This window comes from Gymnodraco acuticeps, unplaced genomic scaffold (assembly GCF_902827175.1).
Source record: "Gymnodraco acuticeps unplaced genomic scaffold, fGymAcu1.1, whole genome shotgun sequence".
In the NCBI taxonomy this organism is placed as follows: domain Eukaryota; kingdom Metazoa; phylum Chordata; class Actinopteri; order Perciformes; family Bathydraconidae; genus Gymnodraco; species Gymnodraco acuticeps.
The window spans coordinates 795,755-818,917 of record NW_022990316.1 but is presented as its reverse complement, the minus strand read 5'-3'; the positions used below and the strand labels follow the sequence as shown (position 1 = coordinate 818,917).

Here is a 23,163-nt window from a genome sequence, read left to right as displayed (position 1 = left end):
GAGAGAGAGAGAGAGAGAGAGAGAGAGAGAGAGAGAGAGAGAGAGAGAGAGAGAGAGAGAGAGAGAGAGAGAGATAGAGATAGGAGAGAGATGAGAGAGAGAGAGAGATTGAGAGATTTGGAGGCGAGAGAGAGAGAGAGCTTTGGAGCGAGAGAGAGAGATTTGGAGCGAGAGAGAGAGAGAGGAGGGAGGGAGGAGGGAGAGAGAGAGAGGGAGGATGCTGCCAGCGGAAAATGGCTGCTGCAACCTCAAGCCTATCCTAATACACCGAAACGACATCAAGGTGGAGAGAGAGAGTGCGAGAGGAAGAGAGAGGGAGGAAGAGAGAGGAAGATTAGGAAAATGAGAGCAGATAGAGAGAGGATGTGAGCGAGCCTGAGAGTGTTTCCTGAAAGGAGGATAAAAAGAGAGAGAGAGAGAGGAGAGACCCTGGGGTGGGCTGCTGCAAGCGGCGGGCAACACCGAGCCATGGAGGGCGAGTAAGTCCTTACATTTTCATTTTTAACATTGCACACACACACATACACCACACACACACACACACCACACACACACACACACACACACACACACACACACACACACACACATATATATATAATATATATATATATATATATATATATACAGCCATCCGCCAGAAATATAGATGATAGAGAGAAAACGCCACCGCCATCAATGTTACACCAAGCCAGCATCATGCACTCTTATCACAATCGGTGCTCTACAATTTAGCAGGCTAGAATAAAAACACCATTACGTAGTCTTGAATCAACAGCATACACCCCATTTCCGATGTGCCAATATGTGATAAATGTGAAGCCACCTACATGTGGACCTGTGCTTTTAAAACGGCTGGCACTCAACTTACAACATGACACTGGAATAATAATGTAAAGCATATTAAACAAATAGCTGTGCAACAATTCTGAATTAAATGCGTGGTTTCGCGGTTGGTAAAAACAGTCACGAAATGTGTAATATGTATGGGGGGGAGGCGAAATATGGCGAGTTTGGGGCCAGCATCGCGTCATTCAAGACATGGCTACATTGAAACGAGGGAGGGATGGAGGCGTTGTGATTTTTATCAACGTGTCTCGGGGTTTCATTATGATTTTTTAAAGCCAAACTTTATGAATGAAATGTGATTTTTTTTCTCTCCCTCGCTCGCTCTCACTCTTCCTCACCCCTCCTCTCCTCCTTCCCTTTTTTCTAATCGCCCCCCTCCCCCCATTTCTCGTTTCCTCTCCATCCTCTCACCCACTCGTTCCTTTTGCCTTCCCTTTTTTCACACGCGATCGCATTGTATTTTAGGCCTTGTGCATCTTCCGTGCGAAATATCCGAGGCACAGTGAAGCCAGACTGGCTCTATCCCATTCATAAAAAATAAATAAAACCTTATATCGGGGTGTGTTAATGAGTGCGGGCAGCAGGGGCGGAATGGAGGAAAGGAGCGTCTGTGAAACCCATTTCAACACTTGTACTTTGGTGTGATTTGAGAATGACCCAAAGAAACAACGGCTGAGAACGCATTACATTCACATTTCGAGCAGCGGCGCTGAATTATTCAGCCGACTGGCGAGGGCTGAGCTTATTTTTGCAAGAATGCCGGGGCCTCTGATGGCGAATGGGTGCGTTCATTGATACATCTATCTGGGAAACACTCATTCTTCCTCCTCCCTCCTCCCATTTGGCCATGTCTCTCCTCCTCAACGCTGGCTTTCTCTCTATCCACACTTCCTCTATTCTCAGCGCATGTAGCCAGCTAGTCAGCAGGCCCCGTTTTATTTCTCAGTATCCTCCAGATATGTTTAAATTAAGGCAACACCACACATAGTTCGTGATGTTTTACTTTGGTTTACCTTCACCACATGCTAATTAAATCCGATTTACCTCAATCACGTGATCATGGATTGATAAAAAACACTACCCTGGCTATAACTGTGTGATTTGAGCTGTCATGTTGCAACACCAGCTGGCAATTCTGTCTTCATCGTGAAATCTCAGTTCACCGGAGTTGGAAACAGTTGCCTTAGCATCATAGTACCCTATTTTTATTTTTTTATTCAATTGAATGAATGTGCTCATCTTTGCTTGCATGTTTGCAGGTTTTGGTGTGAGTCTGTGTAGATCATTGATCATTGACATGTGTATATCATTCATGAATTAAGATGCCGTGCATTTACCTGCACGTTGGTCACTGGCAACATTCTCTTTTTTTAATTTCTGTTATGTTCTTCCTGCACAATTTTGTATTGTTTATATCTTATATATATATTTATGTTGCATTGTTGAAGGAGCCTGGGACTTAAGGTTTCCATTGCCATACCTACGCTGTAGCTACTGTACATATGACAATCTTGAATCTTGAATCTAAATCTTGAATCTTGCGTTGTTTAATCAGCCTAGGCCTCTGCTCACTCTCTTGGCTTCCCTGACAGTGTGCGTGTTCGTGCAGTGGTGATGACACGTGATGACTCCAGTGGCGGTTGGGTGCCCCTTGGAGGTGGCGGCCTCAGTCATGTGGTCATATGTAAAGGGCGGAGTCAAGACGGCAGGGGGCGGAGAGAATACATCATACGTGGAGAGCGGCTGCGAGATCGAGCAGTGAGTGTGTGCGTGTGTGTAAAGACTGTAACCACCCGAAGACTGTACATCATGTTATGTAGGAACAGGAAACGATGCATCCTGGTGAGGGAACTAACTTCCTGGGTTTGCCATGTGTGTCTTTAGCCGGTGTTGGAGTGTGCAGTGCAAAGGGGGTTAGTGTACAACAAGGTGAACCCCATCTTCCATCACTGGCGAGTAGAAGATCGAAAGTTTGGCCTTACGTTCCAGAGTCCTGCCGACGCCATCTCCTTCGAGAAAGGGCTCCAGACTGTCATAGACAAGCTAGACAGAGGTACATGAGTCATATGTTAAAACTCTCATCAGCTGTGCTCGAAGAGGCTTTAGAAAGTATCTAACATGACTAAATCCTCTCTATCCATGTCATCAAGGCTCTGACTCGCCCTCGTCCTCCACACCAGAAGAGGCCGACACCGAGGATGATGGACAAGCTGTGAGTATCTGAGCATTTGATCAGTTGAGCATCTACTCTCTAAGTTATTGTCGTTACCATTGGGCACCTTATGCCGTTATTGGTGTGTCTGACATGTAGCCTCTGCCAGTCTCATACAGGAAGTGAGTCGTCGTCCAACAGCAGAAAGGAGATGCTTCCCAAACCCCTCACCATAGTGACGAGCGAGTCGTCGTCTACCTGCTTCGTTCTGTCGGAAGAGTTTAGTTTTGGATCCAGCCATGCAGTCACCACTCAGACGCCTGCTCAGGTAACATCGTCTGCTCAAAGTCCATCACATGTGTCTCTGTATGTGTTCTGGTCACACTTGGGGGCAAAAGAGCTTAAAGGTGGGGTAGGTCATTCTGGAGAGACCAGCTCGAGTGCGCTAGAATTTGAAAATACACAGCCGTAACAAATCTGCCACTTCCTTACAGAGCCCCTCCTCCAACACACACAAACGCGCACATGACCAATGAGGGCATGAGATAAGTTTGTGCACAGATGGAAGGCTGACAGGCAGGTAGGCCATCCAGTTATTTTAGACGGGCCGGCTAAAATGATTGGTCGTACTTTTTACAGTACTACGGCTTCCACAGATGACATTTTTTAAAGGATTTTTTGTCAAAGCACTTCAGATATTCATTGCTATCGGGATGTTAAGAGCATTCCATGGAATATAACAAAAAGTGTATCTCGAGCCGGTTTCTCAAACTTACCTACCCCACCTTTACAGAGTGCTCTTACTTAGATCCAAATTAGAGGTCATTTGAAAGGGACATATCATGAAAAACAAGCCATATAGATTTGGCTCCCTTTCTTATGTCACACCTATAGGCTCATTAGAAAAAACCGCCCTATCTGAATCTTTCTCATAAGCCAATCAGAGCAGACTTTTTCGAAAGTGTATCTTAAAGAGACAGGCGCCTAAACAGAGCGTTTCAGGCACAGGATGCATATAGGTACACTCAGACAGACGGTATGAGAAAAATAATGTGTTTCTTAAACATTAACGCATGTAAACATGAAATGCAAGTATGGACCTAAAAAGTGACACAATATGTCCTCTTTAAATTCAATATTAGAGCTAAAAAACACAGAAGGTGGACTGGTTGATTCCCCCCTTGTTTCTCCATACTTAAGTCCACATCTGCAGACATAAATGGATAGGTGAAATGAAAACCCCCCTCGACTGACTGAAGGGGTCTTGATCATCTGTACTCCTGTTTGAGATGCCCTCAGGATGATTGCCTCCTGTAACACCCTGTTCCTGACTCCCTCTGTAACTCCACCCCCTCTCCACAGATCCACACCAGGCCGGGACAGCTCTCACAAATGACGACTGTGTTGAATCCGCCATCGCCTCCGCCCCCGCCTCCTGCTCCGCCTACTCCTCCTACGGGTCCCACGGCCTCATCTCCTCTGTCCCCCCTCTCACCCACCATCTCTCTGCTGGAGGAGGGAGACCTGCACAGTGTGGACCCTTGCAAAGACCTGTGGGGTTCTCGAGGTTACGAGGACTACCGGCGGGCGGGGGCCACTAGGACTATGGTCGGGGGGCTGACCGGGGGTGTAGTTGTCGGTGGAGGAGTGAGTGTCCAGGACAAGTCGGAGCTGTGCGTTGTTCGCTTTGAGAAGGATCTGGCAGGGGTGGGGACGGCGGGCTGCGACGTGACAGTGTCTCTGGACAGTAAAGCTGCCCAGAGGCTGTCCTCGTCGTCGCCCACCTGCATGTCCATGCCCAACGCTGTGTCAGGCGTGTCCTCACCCGCCGGGTCCCCCCAGGAGACCTGCAAAGCCTCCCCCTGCTGCATCCATACCTCACTTGGCACGCCCCGGTCGCGGACACGTAAGAGAGGAGGAGAAGGGGCCAGTGGTGGTGGTGACCCAGGGGTGATCTCCCCCGACGACGACAGCCCGTGTCCTCAGGGTTCATCTTCATGCTCATCACGTTGTGTGTACTGCCGCTCTGTTTTCAGCACTTCGGAGAACGGGCGGGGCCGCTGCAGAGACGCCCCGGACCCCGCCCTGCACTGCCTGCGCCAGTGGACCTGTGTGTGGTGCGCAGAGAGTCTGCTCTACCACTGCATGTCGGACTCTGAGGGGGAGTTCTGGGAGCCTTGCTCGTGTGAAGACTCGCTGGGGGGCCACCCACACCCCCTGTGCTGTGCCCGCTGGTTGGCCCTCGTGGCCCTGTCCCTCTTCGTGCCCTGCATGTGCTGCTACCTGCCTTTGCACGCCTGCCTGCGGTGTGGGGAGAGGTGTGGCTGCTGTGGGGGAAAGCACAAGGCGGTCCGATGAGGCCAGGCTAGGGGGTGGGGGTTCCCTGGACCAAGGAGGTTTGGGTGTTCGGAGGAGAGAGCATTTGTGGGGACGGAGGAGGTAGAGTAAAGCAGGTGGAGTTAAGCAGGTGGTACAGCTCTCTCAGGAGACCCAGACCTCTGACGTGACCCCCCAAAGCCCCGCGGCCTTCCACTGCATTCCACTCTTTCTCTTTCTCAACCCGAGGCCTTCCTCACTGGCCCCTGCCTATTGGGGGCACACCGCACTCAGACCAGGCTCTGTGGGAGTCATCTGGAGCCTTCGTAGTGGATTTACTGAGGGTCGGCTGATCTAGAATCAGCGTCGGAGACTTTATCACAGGAAGAGAGTGGCATAGGCTAAGATGATGTGTACACTGTTTCAAATGTCTGTTTTTTTTTATTTAGAAAGGAAAAACACAAAAAACGAAATATGTTTATATATATGATTGTTATAATTTGAATTGGTATATTTTATTAAATGTAAAACATATTGACAGAATCCCCCGATGGCACACACTATCACGTATTCACAGACATGAGATCTTCTTGGGGAAGTTATTTGTTTCATGTTGGCCTGTTTATCAGTCAGATGAGCAGATGTCACCCTTTACCTCTAATTTTACCTCAGATGTTACTCAGCCCTTGTTAAGGAATGAAAAGAGAATGGGAGGGGGTGAGCAAAATTGCAGTCTTCAAAACGAAAGTGTGAACATCTGAGACCACTGGTGTTGGTTAACGTAGGAGACCACAGTGGAGGAAAGGTTATTAAATGCAAAGGGGCAATTAATGTTAAGGGAAGTTGCAATGACAACCACAAAGACTTCAAAGTCATAATGTGATCCATAATGGTCCTTTGTAACCAAACACAAGGTTATTTTTGTTTTATAAAAAAAGTAGAAAAAAAGAAAATCAAGAATGTGTGTCGAACGTTAAAAACACACTCACTTTACACATATTTTTTCATCTTTCCGTGTATTTTCCAATATTAACCATAGAGGACATCACATCCCAACCACTGTACTTGTTGAATCAGTCAAGGTGCTTACAACTGAGGCCTCTGCGCGAGTCTATTCTACCTAATGTACACGTACAGTCCCCAAAGAGAAAGGAAAACAGGACCCTACGCTAACCGATCCGCAGACGTGTCTAGGCCTTCGAATGAGACGCCACCAAAAACATTAAGTGCAATGAACAATGTATTGAAAGAGTATTTTTGTACCCGTCGCTCACGTTAGAAAAATCTAAAAAGTGTTGTAACTGAAAACTGTAGTGTGTTATTGTGTTCCATATGAAGCAGAAATGATAAAACTGCAGCACGTAGCTCACAGGTGTTTTGCAGACTGTCGACCCTGTGATGAGAAAAGAGGCACATTATGAAAAAAGAAGAATGGCGGTCGGTCTTCGTTCGGGCACAGTGGGAGATGTGTTTGCTGAATGTTGCTTTAATTATGAAGATAGAAAAAGCTGCTATTATAATTCCTGTCCTAATCCTATTTAAATTTCCCGCCGTCTCTTAACAATCGATGAGGTGTGGCGGCAGAGTACAACAATCCTTATCAAAGTTCTTATCCCACTCAAGGTGCTGAGGAAGTGACATAGTGTACGTTTTTGAGTTTATAGTTAGGTTTAAAGATAAATTAAACTCAAGACATTTAAAATAGAAACGCTATCGGGGATGAATCTTGCATTTCTGTGTCTATTCTGCTGATTGGCTGTATATTTTTATACTTACAGTGTTTTGCTGGCCATGTTAGTTTAAAAGCTACGGACACATTTTGTCAAGCAGAAATCTCAATATGTCAACGAATCAATGAACTCACTAGTGTTGAACTATCATGCAAGGAAATATATATTATAAGAGACACTTGTTACCCTACAGAAGTGAGCCTCTTGCAACCCAATTGCAAAGATAACATTATTTTGTAGAACTGAAAAACTGAGGCACTATTATACCTTGAACTGTTCAAATTGGTCTCCTCACCAAAATCAAGAACTAACTTATTTTCTGAGTTTTGGAAAGTTTTCTTGAAGGCTAGATGTTGATTCGAAGGTTGTGTAAAAATAGGGAACACTGACATATAGATTACAACAAATAATCTTAAAATAAATCACAAAATGCACTGAGCATCCAGAATGATGACAGTGTGAGGGGATCATGAATGATGGCAGAATGAACCTTTCAGAAGCTTCACCAGATGATTTACATATTTAGGTTTAACCAAGAACTTTGATCCAAAGTGACTTAAAGTGAGTGAACAGGCAGTAAAGAGGGTTCAGAGACAGGACACACACCTGCTGATGAACGTGACCCCTGACCTCTCGGTTATGGGACGATCATTGTTCCAAAAATAAAGGACATGCAACTCTAACACTAGACTGCCATTCCCTGATCCTAACCCCCTTTGTCCCCCCCTCACACACTATCCTCACAGATCTGCGACGCATAGACCCGCACACACACGTTCACTCGATGGTGCAGACACACAGAACTAGTGAAGCCATTGCACACAGTTTGCTACTTCTGGTTCAGAAATGGTGTTAGAGTACTGACAGACATGCGGTCACAATTTTCAGGCCCCATTCTTACATCTTAATAAATGTGCCTTTTGATTTGAGTAATCAATAACTTATGATTTCTAAGTAACTCTGTGTTAAGTACTATTTTACTTTTTTGGGTTATTGATTTCTGCCAATGTGCATATTTTCAAATGTACGTATTTATTAGTTTCAAAGTAATTAATGAGATATTACCTGTTTATTTATTTATTGAGATATTTATTCTGATTCTTTATTTTTTTGAGACAGGTTTTTATCTTCCGTGCTGTCTTACTTCTGACTTTGTGCCAATGTGCTGCTTTGAGGTGTTACATATCGTGGGTTTGTATCATTATTAAACCCTCAGTCTATATTTTAAAATCACTGTCTACTTCTCTCTCTCTCATCACGTGTCCTTAACTCTGGGACTTCTCAGAAACATCGGAGGGAAGTTATGTTAACACAAGTATCCTTAAAGGGGCCTTATTATTGTTTGGGGGTTTTACATTTCCTGTAGTGTTATATAGGTGTGTGTGCATAATGGTCTCAAAGGCCCGTGTTCCCTCCATAGGGGGTTTCTCCCCCCCCCCCTGCCTGAAACTCCTCCATTGGACTCCTTTGTTTAACTTAGTGACATCATTACGTAACACTTGTATTGGCTAGCGCTCCAACACATTTGACGTAATAGCTAGGCTAAGGGATGGGACATCTTTTAGCGGTTGACCAATCAAAACAGAGCTAACCTATCAGAGCAGACTGGGCTCTGGTTTCAGACAGAGGGTGAAAAGAGGTGCTGCAGCACAGGCAGTATGAGAACAATAAATAGCTTTTTGAACATTAAAGCATGGAGACATGTCCCAGAAGAGGAACAAAATCTGTACCTGGACATTTGCATAATAGGGCCCTTGAATGTTATCTAAGGAATTTGCAGAAGCATCAACCCTATAACTATTATTTGTTATTTTACATTTCAGTCATTTTTGTGCAATCTAGATGATATCTGGTATTGCAACAGAACTAGGCAGAGAGCTACAGAAAACACACACAGAGGCTGTTAAAGGGAAGGAACAGCAGTTTAATGAAATTCCTCGAGTAAAAAAGGGAAGAAAAATAGTGACACAAACATAACAACTTCATTCTATAAACTCAAGTATGTCCTTGACAGAACAGACGCGTTGTGATTAGTTGTTGTCCTTAGGAAGCTGCTACTTGGTAGAATACATGTGCTGCCTTTTATGTTTGAGGATCTCAGTGGAGGTGAGGGTCAGATCTTCATCGCAGACGTCACAGTGATAAACTCTGGTGAGACTGGACATGGAGGAGGAAGAGGAGGAGACTGCCTTTGCCCCTTCTGGCTCTGAAAACAAAACCCTCAGTTAGGCTCAAATGATTCATGTCCTAACAAGACAGGTAATGCATGTATTGAAGTCATCTACAGATACACAAACATAAATATGAACACAGGCAGTCGCTGACCTTCCTCTGACTGCTGCTGTTCCCCTGCCGGCCTGCAGGAGGCCTCGTGCTGCATGCGCTCCAGCGGAGTGAGAGGCATGTAGAGGTCACAGTTAGGACAGCTCCAGAAGGTGCGTAAACACTCGCTGTACAGGTCCTTCGAGTCCTGAAAATCACATCACAGAAACACAGGGTCAATGACACGTAAATCTGAGTTCTGTAAAGGAGTGGTGAGCAGTGTATTTCATGTAAGAGGAGTTTAACAAGGAAGGCTGAAAGATTTAGTTACAAAAAAGAATGAAGAATGTCATAGTATAGTTAGTTTTCTACATTTTATTAAAAAAAAGCAATACAATATTAGAGTAGTGTGCAATTAAAAGTCAAGGTAAAAGTATAAAATGTGGTGGAGTGGGGGCTTTCTATTTGAGGTCCTTAAGAGGTTCAGCCTCGGATCCAAATGTGTGTCCTGGATAGCATTGTTATACTCTTCACCCAAGGCTTCAGTGAGTACTAACGGGATGACTTCTCAATATTTGACACTAGGTAGAGGTACTCGCCAGGGTTGCCCTCTAAGCCTGTTACTAATCGCCATGGCGATCGAACTCCTATCAATCGCGCTTCAATCTGTCAGCTTTACACAAGGAATGACCAGATATGGTTCAGAACACATACTCTCGTTATACGCTGACAATTTACTATTGTTCATTTCTAACCCTATATCTACCATTCCTCAGATAATAGATCCGTTAACTCGATTCGGAACCTTCTCAGGGTACAAGCTAAACTTTCCCAAGAGCGAGTGCTTCCCTATAAATGACCCTTCAGATCCCCGATAGACTCATCACCCTCAAGATGTCTAGGAGTAATTCAAAGTACTTAGGCGTGAATATAAGTGGAAAACTCTCAGACCTTTACAAAAACAACGTCCCTAATTGAAAAGCTCAAATTTGATTTGGAAAGGTGGAATAATTAACATTTAACTATCGCTGGGAGGGTATCCTGTATCAAAATGAACGTGCTCCCTCGCTTCCTGTACCTCTTTCAATGTCTGCCAGTCTTTTATGGACTAAGGAACCAACATTGAGTTGGTGTGAGCTTGAAGCCAAATCCTGTCCCAATACCTCACTTTTGGCTTTGCTTACCAGCCGGCCGACTCAATATTCAAGTAACCCGATTGTTGTTTCCACCCTAAGAATATGGTCCCAATGTAGAAATGGACTTCATGGATCCTCTATTCATAGTCCCATTCGCAACAACCATCTCTTTCTCCCCCCTTACACTGATGGGGCCTTCTCTATGTGGTAGAGATGAGGTCTTATCAGAGTAAGGGACCTTTACATTAACAATGTTTTCGGTAGCTTTAGCCAACTCTCTGACACATGTTGCCTCCCAGGCTCTCATCTATTTCGCTACTTCCAGGTCCGTAACTGGGTTAAACTAAACAACCCTTCCTTCCCCAATATCTCTCTGGATTCAATAATTGACTCAATTCTGGACTCTAACAACCGAACAAGGTTTGGTTTCAAGAATTTACAATTCCGTTTCCCGTCTCACAGAAATATCTCTTGGTCAAATCAAACAAGATTGGGAAGAGGAACTAGTCCAAGCAATAGATGATGAGGTCTGGGATGGCGCATTAGCGAGAGTGAACAATAGTACGTCCTGTTCCAGGCAGGAAGGGAAAGATAATGACTGTATAAATGTAAACTCAATGTGCCTGACTCAATGAAAACTAAATTGAATATATATAAAAGTATAATATGTGATCAAAATGTAAACATTCTAATAGAATAGTATTCCATCAAAAAAAGTGTGGTTTATCATAAAATATTTAAGGAAAATAATTTCAGAAAAGTAAAGCATACCATAAATAAAAGAATACAGTTGTTAAAATGCCATAAGAAGGCATAGTATAGTATCCCATTCAAATGCATACTACATTAAATGTTATGTATGTTATTTCATAAAAAACTCAAACACGAATTGTAGTACAACGTGAAAAAACAAACAAATTCATAATAAATAACGTTTTAAAAAATCTAATAAAAGGTTAAATGAAATGTCATTAAAAAAACATTTGGTTCCCGGTAAAGTTCACCTAAAGTGACCTTTTCAAATGTCTGATAAATGAACATACATATATTTAACCAGCAGTTATTTTCATCCATTTGTGACGTTAACAGAATGCTGGTCATAGACTGCCACTCTTTCAGACTCACAGTGAGGCAGTTGTAGGTGAAGAAGCTGGTGACGCGCAGGCCTCCTTTGATGGGGTCCGGCTTGGCCTCCACCCCTGGGAACAGAGGGTTCTCCTCTGGGGCCGGCTCCTGAGGCCGGGGGCCCACGTACAGGTTCTGGGTCTGGAAGGCTGTGAGGCGCCGCAGGCTGTACGTGATCTGGGGGGGGGGGGGGGAAGTGTTTTTAGCAATAAGCCTTTGAGATTAACCATCTTGTTATTGAAGTGGTCCTCAGCAGCTCATTGGCCTTTAAAGCTACAGACAGAGAATCAGCACTTTTGAAACAGGGCTGAAACAGAGGGGTTTATGGGAGTGGTTCTAAACTTTTTCAGTCATTCCCCACTTTGAGGCCCCCCTGTTCCTCATCGCTCCAATACAATGGTAGGCCAAGCTTAAAATTGTCAAATGTATCGTTCTATAACAGGGGTCTCTTTCAAAAAAGAAAACAAGTCGGGGGCTACTTTTACTCCTTTTTGTTTGTTTTTTGCAGTGTATATATTTAGCACATTTTAACATTATTATATGCTGACCTTTAACCTGTGTGTGCTGTCTGGGTCTGTGGGACCAGTTTGCAGTGTTTACTCAAAGAACATGCATGCAATTTAAGAAGATTGTTTTTTAAATGCATCAATCTGGAGCACTTTGAGCACAACATGAATTTATGAAGCGGTGAGGTGCCGCTCCACATTTTAAGACCTCATCGCCACTTTGAGTTTTAACCGGTTACCTTGGCGACACACTTTACCTCACATTTACTATATACAGTATTGATTGTCCTTCCTCCTTATCTTCCAACCTTTTGGACGCAAACTTGCATTTCCCCATAACGATGTTGTTTAGCAACCGGCGTAAACGGACCTTCGCGCTATCAAGCAGTGAGCGTACGATGTCCTGTTCAGATGACGTCACATCCAACGGGATGCCATAAATAAACTACACAGAATCACACTACACACCTACGCAATGATTACATTCAGGCACACTGTAGAATACAACCTCTTTGGACCATTTATATACTTATTGAAAACAAGCTACAAAATGTAATACTATGTAATAATGTAATAATAATGCTGTTTAATACTTTTTAATAGCCTTCATTTTCGCAACATTTATTTATCAACTTTTAATACTTTTTAAGACCCCGCGGACACCCTGTTTGAGCATCTGGAAAGTAAAAATAAACAAAACAATAAATTATAATTTGCATCAAGAGTATGTGTTTGAGATACTTGATGTTTTGGGAGCACCCTACCTCAGTGTAGAGCAGGAAGCGGACCAGGCCCTCGCTCAGCTTCTCCAGGACTTTGCGGGAGACCCCCTGCTCTGGCCCCATGGTGCTCTGCGCCAGCTGGGCCAGAAGGAGGCGCTCCCACTCCCCCCGGAGGGTGAGGGCGGTGGACAGCACCTTCAGGGCCTCCCCCGCCTCTCTCAGCTCCAGCTCCAGCCAGCCGTCCACCACCAGCCGCGTGCAGTCAGCGTTACTGTCCACACTGTTGGCCACCAGCAGCAGAGCCTGGGAGCACATGCACACACACAGAGGTACCAGTGATGCATGATGGGTAAAGGGACCCCAGCTGGGTAGAATACAAATGTTGGCCACAATAAACAGGTGGGACTTTTCATAATATAGAAATATGTGAATTTGTGTCAAATGTTTTTATAACTAATTCATACAAAAAGTATGCCTTAATTGCATTTATCTGTGTAAAGTACCTGTTTCATGGAAATACTATTTCTAAGAGGAACCATTATTTATGTTATTCTCCATTATCACATACATTTCTGAAATGAATGCTTTTCAATCTGTGAATAATAATAATTAGCAAACCATTTCAAGAAACGAACACAGTGATCCGCGTGTTTTATCAGAACTGTGTACAGATGTATTCATATTGCAATACTTGAACCAGTGAATTGAAAATGCATCACACTATTTAAATATTTTCCAATTCTACAACTAAGTTAGGATTTAGGAATCACATCCACCTGTAAACTGGATCATCGTGGAGCCCGACGCGAAGAGGAGGGTTCTTGATCATTCTGAACGGTGTTCTTTCCCCCATGCACATCATCCTGCTTATTACACGGCCACGTACTAAACTAACTCATCACTTGACTCCCAATATTGATGGAAATGTTTTTTGTTTTACCTGAAAATGATCGTATTGTTTCCGCTAAGAACATAAAACCCTGTTCCACCACGCACCAATGGCTGGAACTCCGACAACAACTTCATTTAAAATGAAGACCACTCTGATGGATGTTTTCTGTGACTGTCCAAGTGTGTTCACAGTCTTTCTCCCACTGAAACGTCCTTAAACACTGCAGAGCCCACACTGTGATCCTGTTAGTGTTTACTTCCTGTCTGCCTGCTTCTGGTGATTTATCTGACGTCCAGCGCTCCGTCTTTTAACCTCTTTTCCTTTCTCTCTCTTGATCCTCCTTAGCAACGGTCATTATAGTTCTTAACAGCGATCTGTACTACCGTCATATTCATCTCTGAAATGTCAGAATTGACCAATCAGAATCGAGTATTCAACTAAGCCATGTAATAAATGGGTTTATAGGTCAACCATGACTCTGGTAGCTTACTTTAATAAAACAAAACAACGTTTTAAACTAATCCAGAGATGTTTTCTCAGGGGCCTCCCACAGGTGGTACTCACCTGCAGAGCTGGTACCCGCACACAGTTGGACAAATACGGCTTGTTGGTCTCCAACAGAGTGACGAAGGCTAGCAGCTGGTGTCTGCTGCTGTCCCTCCGCTCAGGCCCTTAAGGGAGGAGACACGTGAGACATGGTGAGAGACATGCACAACAAAAAGAGAGAAAGAAGAGACATGAGGACAAAATGAGGGCAACAACACGTTCTTTGGGGGAACTGGCCGGAGCTTTTAGGAACATTATCACAAATAACAGATGCTGTCTTTTCTAGATTTAAAAGTCAGTTCCAGAAAGACACACTTTTATCATGATTGTTTTCTTTGTTTCTCTTTATGTACTTTCAATCTCTTATCATGCTATTTTTAGGCATATATTATGGGTCTCAGATATATAAAAATATATAAAAAACATGTCTATGATGTGTTTTGCTCAAAATACCAAAACAGTTCATGCATTTTAGAAATCCCTCATATCCCTCTATTTCAGCCATGTTAGAGAAGTGCAGGTTCGGGGTCCTCAGCTTGAAAAAAAGAGGAGGGGGAGCTGGTGCCTGCTCAGAATTCTATGAGACACAGCTAAATGCTGCCGTGATTAAATGCCATATCATGTTCCAAACCACATCAAGGATTATTTGTTTATTTCTGAGCTCAAATGCTTTTTCTCTTGCGGGTTTACCACAAGGTGAGTTCCTTTTTTTATTTCCTGCTTCTTCACACACACTCTCTCCAGTACAGCTTAGCTCTGAGCGATGCTTGCTAATGTAAACAAAGACCATATTACGTCCAAAACACGTCGGACATTGTCTCTGATAGCAACGTTTCTGATAGTGCCGTGGATCCACATTTCCGATATTACGTCATATCGGACGCAAATCTGGATCAGCTCCGTTGTACCCCCGTTTTTAGAGATTTGGGTACGGAGGAAAAGATCGAGGGTTTTGTTTTCTGACATTTTGTGAGTCTCCTGACACACCGGGGACACATATTCATGTATAAAAGACGTCAAAAAGTGCATTTTGCATGAGAGGAGACCTTTAAAATAAGTTATTTGTTTACCCATGTCTCCGTCCCCCTCAGGCACTTGTAACACCTCGGGGTCGGTGGGCGAACACACTGGTCGGGTGGATCACCACTCCCTGCTTATTCCCTTGTGTGGAACACCTAAACAAATCCAAATGTGGAAGTCAGTAGTGATTCCCCTCTATCGTGTTGTTTTAAAATGTTTGAACTGGGGTGCAGCCCACCTGCTCCGAGTCCTTGCGGGTGGAGTTGTGTTCATCGGGCAGAGCGAGCTGAGGGTAGAGGCCGCGGCAGAGCAGCAGCTTGAGGAGAGCTTGCTGACGGGAGGACATGTTCCTGACTGACGCTCGCCGCCCTCCTGCAGCTCCGACACGTTGTGACGCAACTTGAACTTCAACCTCCTGTTACAGCAGCACACAGAGAGAGATCAGGGAGGGAGTGAAACACACAGACACCCCGTATCTGTGGAAGACAAATAGCGTGATGCAATATGTGCTGCCCTTTTTCTCAGTATAAAAACATATCATTCTTGTTGATTACCTAGTTAATTGCTGCCACAAACTAAAACACTTTTTTCCTGTAAATGGCTGCAGTCAGCCAAAATATCTGACACACTTCCTTCAATAAAAAGAAATGTTGAAGTTATAACTTTTAAGTATTGCAGTAAAAAGGAGACTCAATTAAAGAAAATATTCAATTGTACTTTGACTTCACCTGTATGAAGGCATGTCATGATGACATTTATATATATATATTTCTGGGATAACATATATATACAATATATATATGTTATCCCAGAAATAGTTGCAATAAATGATATATATAAACTTTGTTATGTTACTGATACAAGGAAATGTTATATTAAAGCATAATAACGCAAGTAGCCCCGTTTAAAGAGTATTTTTAAACTTTCATTCTTAAGAATATTCAGAAATTGGAAATAGAATGAGAGTTTTTCAATATTCTAATGATTAAACATAAATTAAATAATGACAGCAAAGAATAAATAGACCTTTCAATTATGTCCACGAAAAGTGCAATGTCTGCCCAACGTTAAGTCTTATATTGGTATATAAACACTGCTGTTTATTCTGGCATCATTGTGGCTAAACAAGTTCAAACATGCTTTTTCTTTGACAGGCCTACCTGTATGTCCACGTTCTGTCCTGCCTGGTCGTCCTTCTTGCCCCTGCCGGCCCCCTCTGCGTCGGACCCCGAGCTGAACTCCTCCTGCCCCTCCTCCAGCCTCAGGACTTTGCGCCGGCCGCTCTCCTGCTGCTCGTGGTCTCTCTTCATCTGATGCAGCTTCTTCCTCTCAGTGAGCCTCTGCCTGCGCTGCACGCGGTCTCCACCAGAGGGAGCGCTGCTCTGAATCTCCAGCAGGCCGTGGCTCCTCAGCAGCTCCTGGTAACCATAGAAGAAGATCATATTGTGGAACTGTTTTCACACATCAGAAGCGTCTTTTAAATGTTTGAGCTTCTGCGTATAGCCTGCCTTGAACTGTCTCCGTAAGTTGACCATCTCATAGAGCCGCTGCTCCTCCAGGCCTCTCCTCCTGCACCACTTCCTGGAGCCTCCACCTCTTTCTCCTTTCACCTGTTGGACAGTTGTGGTCAAAAGTTGACATACATGTAGCAGATTTGATCAAATTTTCAGAAGACTCATTATAAATTCATAAAAGAACCAAACTTCATGATTTTTGTTTTTGTGACAAAGTAGTTTGTGCTCCAATCAATCTGTCACAGAAAAACAAGAGTTGTATAAATGATTGAAAAGTCAATTTCAGACTCTCGTGAAATACATGTTCTTTACAAGTGTATGTAAACTTTTGACCACAAACGTATGTATAATGGAGACCGTCTTATATCCAATGCGAACATATTAAATAGTAGAGTCATAATATTCCACTACTGACCTCCACCCAGGCGTTGAAGGTGTTGAGCAGGTGTGAAGGGGTCTCCGTGGTTACTGTGGCAGGGGCTGGCGGGCTGGTGGTGCAGTCCTGGGTTGTGCTGGCGCTGCGCAGGAAGGGCGACTGAAACGCTGAGGGCCGCCGCCACCGGCAAACACGGGGTCCACCAGGGTTAAAACAGAGAGCCCAGCACCAGCATCTCCCTACACACACACACACACACACACACACACACACACACACACACACACACACACATACACAACACACACACACACACACACACACACACACACACCACACACACACACACACACACACACACCACACACACCACACACACACAACCACACATCACACACACATCACACACACACACACACAGCACACACACACACACACACACACACACACACACATTTAGTCAGCCACCAATTGTGCAAGTTCTCCCACTTAAAAAGATGAGAGGCCTGTAATTTTCGTCCTAGGTACACTTCAACTATGAGAGACAGAGTGGGGGGAAAGAATCCAGGAAATCACATTGTAGGATTTTTAATGAATTAATTAGTAAATTCCTCGGTAAAATAAGTATTTGGTCACCTACAAACAAACAAGATTTCTGGCTCTCACAGACCTGTAACTTCTTCTTTAAGAGCCTCTTCTGTCCTCCACTCGTTAACTGTATTAATGGCACCTGTTTGAACTCGTTATCAGTATAAAAGACACCTGTCCATAACCTCAAACAGTCACACTCCAAACTCCACTATGGCCAAGACCAAAGAGCTGTCCAAAGGACACCAGAAACAAAATTGTAGACCTGCACCAGGCTGGGAAGACTGCATCTGCAATAGGTAAGCAGCTTGGTGTGAAGAAATCAACTGTGGGAGCAATTATTAGAAAATGGAAGACATACAAGACCAATGATAATCTCCCTCGATCTGGGGCTCCACGCAAGATCTCACCCCGTGGGGTCAAAATGATCACAAGAACGGTGAGCAAAAATCCAGAACCACACGGGGGGACCTAGTCAATGACCTGCAGAGAGCTGGGACCAAAGTAACAAAGGCTACCATCCGTAACACACTACGCCGCCAGGGACTCAAATCCTGCAGTGCCAGACGTGTCCCCCTGCTTAAGCCAGTACATGTCAGGTCATCATTGTAAATAAGAATTTGTTCTTAATTGATTTTCCTGGATAAATAAAGGTTCTACTACTACTACTACTACTACTACTACATGTCCAGGCCCGTCTGAAGTTTGCTAGAGAGCATTTAGATGATCCAGAAGAGGATTGGGAGAATGTCATATGGTCAGATGAAACCAAATAGAACTTTTTGGTAAAAACTCAACTAGACGTGTTTGGAGGAGAAAGAATGCTGAGTGCATCCAAAGAAACACCATACCTACTGTGAAACATGGGGGGTGGAAACATAATGCTTTGGGGGCTGTTTTTCTGCAAAGGGACCAGGACGACTGATCCGTGTAAAGGAAAGAAGTGAATGGGGCCATGTATCGTGAGATTTTGAGTGACAACCTCCTTCCATCAGCAAGGGCATTGAAGATGAAACGTGGCTGGGTCTTCAGCATGACAATGATCCCAACACACACCGCCCGGGCAACGAAGGAGTGGCTTTGTAAGAAGCATTTCAAGGTCCTGGAGTGGCCTAGCCAATTCTCCAGATCTCAACCCCATAGAAAATCTTGGAGGGAGTTTGAAAGTCTGTGTGCCCAGCGACCAGCCCAAAACATCACTGCTCTAGAGGAGATCTGCATGGAGGAATGGGCCAAATACCAGCAACAGTGTTTGAAAACCTTGTGAAGACCTTACAGAAACGTTTGACCTCTGTCATTGCCAACAAAGGGTATATAACAAAGTATTGAGATGAACTTTTGTTATTGACCAAATACTTATTTTCCACCATAATTTGCAAATAAATTCTTTAAAAATCAGACAATGTGATTTCTCTGGGGTTTTTTTCCCTCATTCTGTCTCTCATAGTTGAAGTGTACCTATGATGAAAATTACAGGCCTCTCTCATCTTTTTAAGTGGGAGAACTTGCACAATTGGTGGCTGACTAAATACTTTTTTGCCCCACTGTATATATAATATCCTGCTTTATATTTTGTTACTGTAAATTTGAATTCAACATGTATATTTTTCTACTTTTTTTTAATGCATTTTATTACTATTGTGATGTTTACATTTGGAATGTTTATTTCTAGTCTTTTAATTTGTATTGTACAATGCCTTTCCCAAACATTTCCCAAATTGGGATCAATAAAGTGCTTCTTATCTGATCTGATCTAGCTGCTACTGAATGTGCAGCACCTTCAAACTTTTCAAAATATAAGAACAATAAAACTCCAACATGGTTTGGTATGGACAATCTTACCTAGACCACATCCACGGGCAGTTGTGCCAGCAGGGTACCGATAGAGGTCAGGTCAGACCGGCTGTCCAGTGCCCCCTGCTCTTTCAGATAAGTAACTGCAGTCTGGATACTAGCAGCAGGGGGAGGATCAATGAAGACAAAAGAAAGTGGATCTCCAAGACTCATGCTCTTCATCTAAGGGAACACAAAACAGCATAAATAAAGCTAGAATTGGAATTAAAAAGAGGATGTGCTCTCCTGCTTTCTCCAGGATGTCGTTACCTGAAGGATGAGCGAGTCCAGAGCCACTCTGTGGATTTCAGGCACAGGATAAGGAGCGAATGCGTCGTAGTCAGACTCTGCGTAGAGGCGGTAGCAAACTCCTGGACCTGTGCGCCCGGCTCGACCTTTCCTCTGCTCAGAGCTGGCTCTGCTGATCCAGAACTCCTGCAGACGCTGCATCTTGGCCTTAGGGTCAAAACTCATTTCCTTAACCTTCCCTGTAAAAGAATGAACAACAAAACAATCATTGATATGATGTTTGTTCTTTGTACTCCTCAAATGTCCTCAAAGTTAGAAAACATAGACAGATTTTCGAATCTTTCGGATCCTCCAAGAGACTATGTATGTGCTTTGTGACTTGTATGTGTTAATGGGTTAAGGGCTTTTAATTGTGTGTCAATTGTCCCTATGTGTTTACAGTCTGCCTCATGTGCTTTTGCCTGGGATTATTTATTTACAGATTTTTATCTTCACGGTCGACCTTCGTATCTTCTATTTTGAGATGTTTATATTGTATACTGTTTTTTTAAAAAACGAACAAAAAACGTTTCTAATTGTGTGCAATACGTTGTTTTACAAGAGGGATCAAGAATATCTTATTTTAATCTTAAATGAAATGATCCTCTATGTCAGGGGTGCCCAACCTTTTTTGAACCGAGAGCTTCTTTTAAAGTTGCCAGTCTGCCGAGATCTACCAGTCCAAATAGAGAGGCGTAGCCATACTGACAGCCTACTACCAGGTACATACACACTTCTACTTGTATAAAACTGACCTTTGTATGATGAATACTTCATAAACTACTGCAGATCCTTTATCTTACCTCTTTCTAATCTACACGCATACAAGTATTTAACTGAAGTTACACAACAGTGTTGTTGATACGGAGTTGGAGTTTATTCACACGTCACACTACAGTGGGTAATGTTTTCAAGAAACATTGAACAGTGCTGCCCACATATGACACAGGGAAAAAAGAAAAGACTCTGAACCCTTTCTTTGCCATTATATAAAAATAGTGTTGCTACAAAAGTATAAATGAGGCTTACTAATAAGACAACTCAGATCTGAAGCTACACAGGAATCTGCTGCCAAAGTGCAATAAAAAAAGACAAAATTAATAGAATCAAACCCTTTTTTTGTTGCATTTTAGTAGATTATACAAATAAATGCCTTTAAAATAGGATGCAAGCAACACTAGTTTCTTAACCTGAATTGATAATAGACTATAATCAATTGAAGTTTGCATTCTTATACCATTTTGTACAATAATTATAATGAATAAGTTCAAACAAACTAAAACTTACAGCTGATTAATAACGGTATCTAACTTGAGTTTTTATTATATCAAAAAACCTGTTGAAATGCTGCTGTTATTTTTATTGTCCCCAAAAAAGCGCGTCGGCAGCCTCCAGGAAAGCTTCTTTCACAACTTCGCCGTCTTTGAAAGACTTCATGTGTTTCTCAAGAACGTGACTGACACGATAAGATGCTCTGGGTAGCAGCCTTGCTCTTGTTGTTGGGCCGGGTGAAAATGGACTGCTGTGCATTTAGCTGTCCTTTCAGGCCCCTCCCCTTTTGGGAGCGTAGGGCAGAATTAGGAGGGAATTCCGTCTCGTAGCGTTGGTGCACTGTTTTGAAATGCCGCTCCTAAATTACCATTCTTCGATAAAGCCACGCTCGCATTGCAGATGAGACAGATGGACTTTGAATTGGAATAGATACAGAAATAATGATCCTCCCACTCGGAGTGAAAATTATATATTTTGTTTTTTTTTTGCTTCTGCCATAATTGCGGTCTTGTGTGTGTGCGGACTGTCACTCCTGTTGTTGAGTGTTGACACGGACAATGTCAGCGAAATAGTGCCCACTGCCCTGCCCACCAGCCACGCCCCCGACACATGGGGTCACGCCGGCCAATCACAAAGCTTTGATGCGTTCAAGTGCATTATTCTGGCACAGGAAAATTATGTAATAGGACATTAACGATAAAACAGAATATTGCTGTTCTATTTTTAGACACATCTCGCGAATCGACTGGGAATCTCCCCGCGATCGACCGGTCGATCGCGATCGACTGGTTGGGCACCCCTGCTCTATGTCTAAATCTGGCACATTTACATGATGGACTCCAGTGTTTGTGTTAATTAATGTGCATAGCCCCTTATTAAATAAATGAATACAAATACAAAAGAGAGAGAGACATTTTGAACAAACTTGGCTGCACCAAATAAGGTTTGTAAGTATTTAAAAAGTGAATCCCAATCTATGAGGGTACTCCCAGTGCCATACCTGAGTCTACAACGAAGCGAACTCCAGTCTATGGTAACGGACGTCTCAGCAATATTGGTGGAGATGATGCACTTTCTCACCCCAGGAGGAGAAATGTCAAAACACCTGAAGAATTACAAACAACGACGAAGAATTAGAACTGATAAGCTAACATATCACATTCAAACGTATTGTATCCACTGTAATCCAAAGGAAGGTGACGTGCCCTTGTCCTGCTGGGCCAGAGAGAGCGTGCTTGTGCAGCGGCAGGAACGATCCAGCGGCGTGTGTGTGTGGCCAGAACCTGACAGGCCTCCTGGACGGTGGAGATCTCTCCTGGACCCCGCTCAGGAAGATGAGCAGGTCACACGCGCTCCCTCGGGGGGGTAGCGCTGATCGATGCCCTGCAGGATGCGCAGGTAAGGTCTGGGATCCAGTTCTCCGAACGAGAGGGCTGCTCGTCAGGGGGAATGGGCTGGTATAACACCTTGATACATAAACAAAACAAAAAACGATGTGTTAAAGAAAATAACTAAAAACTTTACAAACCCTGACTACGATAGAAATATTACTTTTGGGACATCATTTCCTAATAAATTGTTTCTTATATGTATTGCAGGCAGACATTGTTATAATAAGGCCTTGTGTGGAATGCTTTGGCAATACTATGTTTAACATGTGGTCATGCCAATAAAACCCATTGTATAGTGTTGTATTGTTATAAGACAGCAACCACCAGGCCATTAACAAATATGAAGGTAACATATTTATATTTGCAAGAGTATATATATTATACTATTTCAAAAAGTGTTGTTGTAAGTGTCCAGAGCTCTCAAATGTACTGATAGTACATTACTTTTGATTATTTGTGGATGCATTTAAAATGAAGCCTAGTTCGAAACCAGTTACATCAAGTACAGTGCAATTATGCGTTCAAACATCAAGGCCTAGGACACAAATGTAATCTATATTTGTATATTTGTACATCTGTGTTCTCTGCTCACCTGTATAGGAACAGCCGGCCTGGTACCTGCAGCACAGGAGCACCGCTGAAGTA

General features: G+C 43.5%; 2 protein-coding genes across 3 annotated transcripts in view; one reads left to right on the top strand and one right to left on the bottom strand.

The window, feature by feature from the left end:
- The first annotated feature begins 215 nt into the window (after positions 1–215).
- On the top strand, positions 216–8,277 carry spred3 (sprouty related EVH1 domain containing 3). 2 transcript variants are annotated; one of them, XM_034223031.1, is made up of 6 exons: positions 216–479; positions 2,442–2,607; positions 2,734–2,902; positions 3,000–3,061; positions 3,171–3,329; positions 4,364–8,277. In XM_034223031.1, the coding sequence occupies exons 1-6, from the start codon at positions 469–471 to the stop codon at positions 5,357–5,359; spliced, it is 1,563 nt and encodes a 520-aa protein (XP_034078922.1). In that variant the 5' UTR covers positions 216–468; the 3' UTR covers positions 5,360–8,277. The 2 variants fall into 2 exon arrangements, with proteins under 2 accessions (XP_034078922.1, XP_034078923.1); XM_034223032.1 differs by having other exon boundaries at positions 2,410–2,607.
- Positions 8,278–8,948: 671 nt separating this feature from the next.
- dhx34 (DEAH (Asp-Glu-Ala-His) box polypeptide 34) overlaps positions 8,949–23,163 on the bottom strand; it is a 16,200-nt gene continuing 1,985 nt past the window's right edge. The window contains 25 exon segments of the mRNA XM_034223044.1: positions 8,949–9,253; positions 9,373–9,517; positions 11,571–11,747; positions 12,841–13,101; positions 14,255–14,361; positions 15,307–15,352; positions 15,354–15,395; positions 15,397–15,411; positions 15,495–15,620; positions 15,623–15,671; positions 16,409–16,674; positions 16,765–16,866; positions 17,186–17,215; positions 17,217–17,381; positions 18,096–18,110; positions 19,586–19,750; positions 19,838–20,055; positions 22,128–22,152; positions 22,154–22,232; positions 22,329–22,375; positions 22,378–22,443; positions 22,446–22,481; positions 22,484–22,545; positions 22,548–22,601; positions 23,118–23,163. Of these exon segments, the coding sequence (XP_034078935.1) occupies positions 9,102–9,253; positions 9,373–9,517; positions 11,571–11,747; positions 12,841–13,101; positions 14,255–14,361; positions 15,307–15,352; positions 15,354–15,395; positions 15,397–15,411; positions 15,495–15,620; positions 15,623–15,671; positions 16,409–16,674; positions 16,765–16,866; positions 17,186–17,215; positions 17,217–17,381; positions 18,096–18,110; positions 19,586–19,750; positions 19,838–20,055; positions 22,128–22,152; positions 22,154–22,232; positions 22,329–22,375; positions 22,378–22,443; positions 22,446–22,481; positions 22,484–22,545; positions 22,548–22,601; positions 23,118–23,163 (2,496 nt within the window). The 3' untranslated portion in view covers positions 8,949–9,101.

Excerpts from the sequence above, each read along its gene's own strand:
- spred3 (XM_034223031.1), top strand. Across the intron at positions 3,062-3,170 it reads CCGAGGATGATGGACAAGCT|TCTCATACAGGAAGTGAGTC; the intron begins GTGAGTATCTGA and ends AGCCTCTGCCAG. Across the intron at positions 3,330-4,363 it reads CCACTCAGACGCCTGCTCAG|ATCCACACCAGGCCGGGACA; the intron begins GTAACATCGTCT and ends CCCTCTCCACAG.